An 8,863-nucleotide genomic window follows, 5' to 3' on the forward strand; every position below is an offset into this window, starting at 1 on the left:
TGTGGAGGCCTATGTCCAGCTGTGGACTGTTTTAGGCTGAAATGATGATGATGATGAAATAACCCCATCTATCGGAGTCATGATATAGACATACTTTTTGGAAATTCAACCGTACGCGCACAGCTTCAAGTTGTATTTACAAAGCTGTTTTCAAAATAAAAAAAAATTATGACTGAAGTTTGCCGGTAGGACAAGGTGAGAGTCGAGTATATTTTTAAACTTTCACAACACTTATTTATACTTTTATAATATTAGGTATTTTTGTTAGCGAAACTAAGTATCTAGTTAAACTAGTAAACTTATGATTTCATTAAAAAAATACTTCCAAATTATAATTTTAGGATTTTTTAGGATTAAAAGAACATGTATAAGTACATTAATAGTATGCATTTTTGGTAATTATTTTACTTCTGTGAATATTGAGAATTTGGATTATCTATAAATAAATTTAGATGGGTTTAGAATTGGTTGATAGGTCTTAAAATAAATTTAAGTCTAATTTAAATCTTTTCTTTAAAACATTTAACGCATTCTTTAGTAAAGAGTTTTTTAACGTGTTCATTTTTTTTTCCATAAATTATCGATGACTTTTTTCCTGCTGATTAACTTCTTGTGGCAGGTGTGAAGTTTGCTTTGATTCGAGCTTTTCGAGATGAATCCAAAATTGAACCTATACTTAGAGAAGTAGTACGAGATGTAAAACAGACATCAGTATCACCATTACCATCTGGTATTTCAATCTGTGAGCAACATTAAAATAATAAGGAACTACTAGCATACTAAGTAATATTTTATATGGCACAGCGGGACTGAGGCTCGTTCCGTTCTTTGCAAGTATTCTATGAAGAGTTCCGTTATGTATCTAAATTCTAAATACAGAAAAAGACAAAACTTCATAAACATAATTAAAAAAAGAACAATATTAAAAAATCAACTTAAAAAACAGGGTCAATTTTTATTATTCGACTAAAGTAAAATGAGATCGTAATGCATTTTTCTTACATTGGAAAAGCGGCCATTAAAATTTGTCGTATTATACTTGGATTGTTGAGTGAAGGTTTAAGACAAATGAAATCAACATCAACTATTTCTCCCTATATTTAGCTGCTTCGGTAAGTACCTGCTTCAGATTGTGGAGGCCGCACTTAAATGTCACGCGTGTGCGAGCCGGGTGATATGGCGCGTCACACTCTCGAGGACTGTGCCACTTAGGGGCCTCAGCTCTGTGCCCTGGTAGCAGTAATAGACAAAGATTTGTCGTTGCCGCTGAGCGTGGTCCGCAGTATGCTCGGCAGAGACGGGTGCTGGTCGGCCGTGACCTCCTTCTACGAGGAGGTCATGGCTTAAAAGAGGCTGCGGAGTGATAGCGCGAGGCTGACACGCATGCCAATCCACTCCGCAGAAGACGAACAGGGAGGGAGGAGACGACGATATGTGCTCCTTAACCCTTTACCATAGAGTGGGCGAAGAGTACCTTTCTTCCCATTTGCCTCCTGGGTAAAAGAGCGCTCAAGAGTGCTTGTGGGAGTTCTATAGATGAAGGCAGCCTGCACAGGTGCGCCGCTATGACGATGAGAGCACCACTGGGATTTAATAGGTATTCTGAGTTGTTAATCAGGCCAGGAGCCCCACACTCCCACCGGCTTATCGGCGGAGTGCGTAAAGGCATTTCCCAGAGAAAAAAAATAGAAAGTACGATATCCCATCCTTTTTTGACGTCCTTGATGTCATATTTTTACAATTTTGCAAACAAAACTTCGGGATTTTTAATGTATTTGATGTTTGCAGTGACACGAGCGACCTGATGGCTGATACATACTATCTGATTGAGATTAGCGCACAATTTTGTGCGGTGCGCACTGTGCATCTCGGTTGAGTGACGTTTCATTGTAATTGGTTATATTGAGTGACGTTTTATCGTAAATGGTTATATTTTAAAACATACATGCGTGCGTGTCATAGAAAAAAGAGAGAATGCTATTCTGTCTTTCTTGCACAGCACACCCATCTGCCATCATGCCTCTGGCGGCCGTAAATTAAAAAGAAAAGCGCACCATTACACCACTACTGTTACTGTTGATGCAAGACCTGCGCAGAAGACCGTGATTTATACCAATTTCAAAGTAAACGTCAAATTGTGGAATTGCATTTTACTGTCACCTTGAGACTAAAATGTTTACTTATTTTTTCATATATAATTGTAATATCACTCCATTTTTTTGATTGTCCTTTTAGAGCGAAATATGAAATGTGATATGAGACTTTTTAAATAAATATTTAAAACAGGATTATATTATATATCAAAGAATATGGTAAGTATTTAAGACTATATCAGAAACGTTTTTGTTACAATGAATAACGAACTTATCAATTATACGCAGAGTTATCAGGAGGAATATGTAGGATCATTTCCCAAGGATTTTAGTTATGGCCCCTTTGAACAGAACGGCGAGAGCGATAATGGATCTTTACAAGAAGATCACAAACCTCGGATTTTACTTATGGGTCTTCGAAGGTATAACATTATTATGATGAAATTAGTTCCTATGACACATATTTTAGAAAAGTTTGTGTATTTTTTATTGTTTATGGTATTGCATTGCAGATCAGGGAAATCATCAATACAAAAAGTTGTTTTTCACAAAATGTCACCTAATGAGACCCTGTTTTTGGAGTCTACCAACAAAATAGTCAAGGATGATATTAATAACAGCAGTTTTGTACAGTTTCAAATATGGGACTTTCCAGGTCAAATTGATTTTTTTGATCCTACTTTTGATTCTGATACTATTTTTGGTGGGTGTGGGGCTTTAGTTTTCGTAATAGACGCCCAGGTAATTAATTATTGTTGTTTTATTTGTTGTTAATTCTTTTTATAGAACAACAGTTTAATGTCTCGTTTAATATAATTCTGTGGCTTAAAAATATATTTACTTTTTATAGGATGACTACCAAGATGCATTGGATAAACTACAACTTACAGTGACTAAGGCATATAGAGTTAATAGTAATATAAAGTTTGAAGTGTTTATACATAAAGTAAGTTACTACATAGAGTTGGAAAAATATGTATTGTTATAAGTATTTATTACATGTTTCTACTTAATAAAGTCATTCATATCATGGGTTGATATAGTGGTGATACGCACTGGCTGGTAGCCAGTGGGCTAAGATCTAGATTAGGTAAATCCGAATTAGAAAAACCGAATTATGGGGTTTTTGGGTGTGGAGGGTGGAGGGTGTAGGGGAATCTATACAAGGTAACACTGTCACACCTCAAAACCCCATGGTTATGGAGATATCCATGGTTAAAGTTTTGAGTCTGTCCTACCCCTAGAGTGTTTTTTTTGTGCCGCGGAGGCACGGAGGGAGGGCAGCCCTCGCCCGCCGTGCGAAAGCGCGCGAACGAATGCGTAGAGGAGCGGCAGAGGCTGGGCTCTGGGCTGGCCTCCGCTGCGGAACGGAGCATGAGTGAGCGTGCTTTCGCACGCAAGGGCGGAAGGGCTGCATTTCCCGCAGCGCCGGAGCCAAGCGTTCCTCTAACTTTCGAAATTCTTCTTCTAACCTCAAAACTTTAACCATGGATATCTCCATAACCATGGGGTTCCGAGGTGTGACAGTGGTACCAGGGGTAGCGTTCCCCACCCTCCCCCCCATCCCCCCACGGTCCCGAAATTCGGTTTTACCTAATCTAAAGCTTTACCCTCCAGTGTGTACCAGTTCAATCATATATCATTTTTGTATAGGTTATACTGATGTTTTCTATGGTTGGTTTCTATTTTTTTCCTGTCAGTTTTCAGGCGCCTAACACATTGTTTTATTCTCTGTGCAACATTCAGTGTGAGAAAATAAAAGAGCAGAAAAAAAAAACAATAAAATGGAATATAATTTTTTTTGTAATAAATTTTCTATCTTTCAATCACGATTCAGCCTGTAACATCCTACTGCATGGGCATAAGCCTCTTTCTCCATCTAGGAGAAGGATTGGAGCTTAATCCACCATGCTGCTATCTATACTATAATTATATGGCTGAAGAGTGTGTTTGATTGTTTGTTTATTTAAACATGCTAATCTCTAGGAACTATGGGTTCAAATTGAAAAATTATTTTTGTGTTGGATAATCCATTACCGAGGAAGGTTATAGTCTATATAATATTTTTGTATTATAGCAGCTAATTTATCTCATAATGTAAGACTAAAATGTTTTTTTTTTTTGTGTTTATGAATTAAAATATTATTTATTGCAGGTTGATGGTCTTAATGATGATTATAAAATGGAATCACAAAGAGATATTCATCACCGCGCAACAGAAGATCTGGCAGAAGCAGGCCTTGAGCATGTTCACCTCTCATTTCACCTGACTTCTATTTATGATCACTCTATATTCGAAGCGTTCAGTAAAGTAGTGCAGAAACTTATACCGCAATTGCCTACATTAGAAAATCTTCTAAATATACTCATATCAGTAAGTTTTAAATAGATAATGTATCATCATCATTATTATCATCATCACTTCAGCCTATCGCAGTCCACTGCTGGACGTAGGCTTCCACAAGTTTGCTCCAAAAATGGCATGAACTCATATACAAAAATTAATTTCAGTTATCAATTTATTATTATAATTAATAATAATCAAATATTTCCTATCATATTTCTTGGTGGGTATCAATCATAGAATCAATTAACACATCTTTCATTGTTGCATAGTGCAATATACAATGGCAGTTCAAACCACATTTAATTTTATATCCTGTTGATTCACAACAATTATTTTCTGCTTTTATAATCCTAATCTGTAAACAATATGAACGTCTATAAATATGTAGCTATCTGCTGTATATATGAAGCTATCTCTTGCTAAAAAAATAATATAGGATTATCTGCATTTAATAATATATATTACACATTAATATATATCAAACACTGTTATAGATAACATTGTCAATGAAACTATTGTACAAGATTGTAAGCATTGGTATGCGACGACGACCTCATTAATTTCTTGTTGTAAATGTGTGATGTTCCTATGGAGTGGCGTAGTCTTTATGGACTAAAACTCCTTAAAGAAAAAAAAACATTGTCAATATTTTGTGTCAGTCTCTTAGTTTAAACATAATTTATTCAATGGTACTGAAATTGATATTCATGTAGTTTCCAGCAATGAACTAAGCTATTTGATAAGGAAGTGTATTTATTGTTTTTGACAAAATTAGTTAAAATGTGGTCACAATTATTCAAGTCACGATGGTCAAGATTCTAATTATATTTGAGCTTACTGGAAGTTTTTTCCTTAAATACAGTTAAATCCTTTTGAAATTATAACATATATATTCATTTTTATAAGAAAGGCTTCGATGGCATATGTCTATTTTATAAAATAGCTCAATATACACACATTTTTTAAGTTTAGAATATGGGGATAATAATGTTGTAAATGGAAAACAGTTTGATGGAGATTTATTCATAAACTAGCTGACCTGGTGAACTTCGTATCACCTTATTCTTTTCTGAATAATAACATAATATATCAAAATCAAATATAGCCTATCTTTTAAGTTGGATCAAACTGCACACGGTGTTCAAATTTGACTAAAATCGGTTAAGTAGTTTAGGAGTCCATTGAGGACAAACATTGTGACACGAGATTTATATATATTAAGATTAAACATAACAATTGTTATTTACACCAGATACTTTTAAATATTAGGAGTTATTGCAAAATTGAAACTGTTATGTTGAGAAATAAATACAAATTTTACCCGCTGATGCAGAAAACTATCCTAATCTTATTTTACTACTTTAAAGTAATTATTGTATTAAATATTTACTACATACATATGTACTGTATTTAAATTATTAAATATTTTTTTACAGAATTCTGGGATTGAGAAAGCATTTCTCTTTGATGTAGTTTCTAAGATTTATATTGCAACTGACAGCTCTCCAGTAGATATGCAAAGCTATGAACTGTGCTGTGATATGATTGATGTTGTTATCGATATTTCTTGTATATATGGGTAAGTTGATAAATCTAAATAATGGTGAAATCTGTTTTACTTGTTTCTTTTTAGGCTACTTAGAAAATAAATCTATAGTATTTGATCACAACTCAGCCTGTAACATCTCTGCTAAACATATTCCTTTTTCTCCATGTGGGAGAAGGATAGGAGCTTAATCCATCACGGTGCTCCACTGCGGGTTGGCAGATATATAGATACTATGAGTTGTGTTTGCTATCAGCTTTTACTAGATACAGATACTGTGTTTTTTTCAGTATGGTAGATGAAACCGAAATGAATACATTTAACAGCCAGAGTTCTAGCCTTATAAAGTTGAATAATGGAACAGTTTTATATTTAAGAGAAGTAAATAAATTTCTTGCACTTGTGTGCATTCTTCGTGAAGAAAACTTTCAAAAACAAGGTATGGTATTTAGTATTATGTATATGCAAAATTATGTATAAAAATGTAGTTTTAAAATCGAGGTTTGTAAATCAAGGATGTATTGTATTAAATAAAATATGTGAAGAAAAGAGGCAAACACATATATTTATACGACTCTTTAAGTTCATATTTTTCCAGTAAAAAAATACTAATTTTATAAATTACCATAAAAAATAGAAAATAGTTTAGTGTTCTTAAACTCATTTTAACTAATAATTATTACTTATTATTATTATTTATGCAATTGATGAAAGTGAGTACTAATAAGCTTCTGTTATTAATCAAATTGCAGGTGTGATAGACTATAATTTCCTGTGCTTCCGCGACGCAATAACTCAGGTCTTTGAATTAAGAAGTAAATCACAAAGTGCACACAAAAATCGATCTGATATTGAGCTCTTGACCAATGGTGCTGGTGATTCATCTGAAGGCACATCAGAACCATTACAAGTCCAGTTACCTTAGCACAATAGAGCTATATATTACTACTATTATTGTATAAACTGTAGGGAATTTAACTTTATAATTTCTTTGTACTACAGCTTATTCCAGATATATTCATAGTACTAATTACTGTAAAAAAAATATTTAAATAAAAAGGACATTATTTTTACTCTATTTTTGTTCTTTGATTTAAAAATTAAATAAGGTTTTCTTAGTTTATATTCTTGAACTAGCTGTGCCCGCGACTTCGTCCGCTTGGTATTTAACAAAAAAGTTATTGTTCAGATCGCAGAGTTATTAAGTAAATAAATTTCTAAAATATAAGTAGCCCAAGTTACTCCTTACTACATACATCAGCTATCTGTCAATGGAAGTCCCGTCAAAATCGGTCCAGCCGTTTCAGAGATTAGTCGGAACAAACAGACAGACAAAAATTATAAAAAATGTTATTTTGGTATAGGTACCGTCTATACGGGGTGTCCGGTAATTAATGGATAACCCCGCAGGTGCTTATAGAGGCGCACAGAGCCAACCCAGAAAAAAATAAAAAATAAATCTATCTGCAACGGTCTAGGATTTATTTAAAAAAAAATTTAAGTACGAAATTCGACAACTGTTTCTTTTTTTTAAATACTTAAAAATGAAAAATAGTGTATTTGAATTTTTTATGATAAATTTAGAGCACCTGTGGTATAAAAAAAAACGTAGAGTTGGCCCATAGTTTAAAAAACATGCCTACTTCATGAAGTTTCATAAATGGTATTTTACTCAATTTTTTTATTGTCAAATTGCCGAGTTCTTATAACCAAAACAAATAATAAAATAAGAATTTTATTTCGAAAATCAGTGAAAGTGTATTTTAGGGTGCTTAGGATGTTGTTAATAATTTTAACAACAATTTCAAGTACGTAGTTTTATAATAAACGTTCAAATTGTTAGCTCCCTACTCTAATACAGGCTCTACATCTTTTTATGAACGACTTTTTAATAGGCGCGAATACCTGCGATTACAAACATACGCTCTAATTTTATTTTTATAGATAAAAGATTTTGACTGATTTAGTTGGAAATGCGGATATTTGAAATTAATGCTACTCTTTTGAAATGCAGGATAGTGGGTCTCCCCACCGTGCCTCGGAGAGCACGTTAAGCCGTCGGTCCCGGTTGTTATCATGCACACCTGATAGCGATCGTTACTCACATAGTAGGGAATATATCCGCCAACCTGCATTGGAGCAGCGTGGTGGATTAAGCTCTAATCCTTCTCCTACACGGGGAAAGATGCCTATGCCCAGTAGTGGGATATTATAGGCTGAAGCGTAATAGCACATTTTATTGCCACTTTCTATGCTATAAATCTCACTTGGACACTATATAGAATCTCATTAAAATTTATAAATAACTTCAACTAAGTTTATTAACTAAAATATTATACCCAATTACTACAACTACTATCCGTCTGTTTTTATTTATTACTAATTTTTATCTTCTCTTAGCCTGTTCTTTCACCATCGAATTCTACTGTACTTATGAGATATTTCTATTCACAAAAATGAATCTAAAAGCTGCAGTTTATTAGTTGAAGCGAAACAGTTCCTAATGACCTATTCTACCTCCTGCTGTTAAAGTCTAATCATAACTTATTTGCAGGATAAAGTTCATCCAGAACTGGTTAACTCTAGAACACTACCCTCAATTTTAAAGACATTGATACTACCGTGGGGTCCCAGAGGACCCCCCTACATTTTATGCAATAAGATTAAATCTTTCTATAATCAGTTACCAAAATGTTTTAATAATCGCAATTAACCATTCAAAGAGCATACAAAAATTATATACTTTAATCGTCTATTTCACTTAACATTACAAATTTGGCAAATTATAATTTGATGTTCCGCAAAAATATTATTCTATTTGTTATAAGTACACCTGTGCCTGTCTGAATTCACTGGTAATAATATCCCCCGCAACAC

At 33.7% G+C, this 8,863-nt stretch overlaps 1 protein-coding gene across 1 annotated transcript; it reads left to right on the forward strand.

Annotated features, from left to right (window-relative positions):
• The first annotated feature begins 2,294 nt into the window (after nucleotides 1-2,294).
• LOC123669190 (ras-related GTP-binding protein C) lies at nucleotides 2,295-7,064 on the forward strand. The gene is made up of 8 exons (XM_045602818.1): nucleotides 2,295-2,312; nucleotides 2,382-2,515; nucleotides 2,606-2,834; nucleotides 2,944-3,039; nucleotides 4,249-4,467; nucleotides 5,877-6,019; nucleotides 6,277-6,425; nucleotides 6,739-7,064. The coding sequence occupies exons 1-8, from the start codon at nucleotides 2,310-2,312 to the stop codon at nucleotides 6,909-6,911; spliced, it is 1,146 nt and encodes a 381-aa protein (XP_045458774.1). The 5' UTR covers nucleotides 2,295-2,309; the 3' UTR covers nucleotides 6,912-7,064.
• The last annotated feature ends 1,799 nt before the right edge of the window (nucleotides 7,065-8,863 follow it).

Source organism: Melitaea cinxia, chromosome 1, assembly GCF_905220565.1.
Source record: "Melitaea cinxia chromosome 1, ilMelCinx1.1, whole genome shotgun sequence".
NCBI lineage: Eukaryota > Metazoa > Arthropoda > Insecta > Lepidoptera > Nymphalidae > Melitaea > Melitaea cinxia.

Excerpts from the sequence above, each read along its gene's own strand:
- LOC123669190 (XM_045602818.1), top strand. Across the intron at positions 2,516-2,605 it reads TTACTTATGGGTCTTCGAAG|ATCAGGGAAATCATCAATAC; the intron begins GTATAACATTAT and ends ATTGCATTGCAG. Across the intron at positions 6,020-6,276 it reads GATATTTCTTGTATATATGG|TATGGTAGATGAAACCGAAA; the intron begins GTAAGTTGATAA and ends TGTTTTTTTCAG.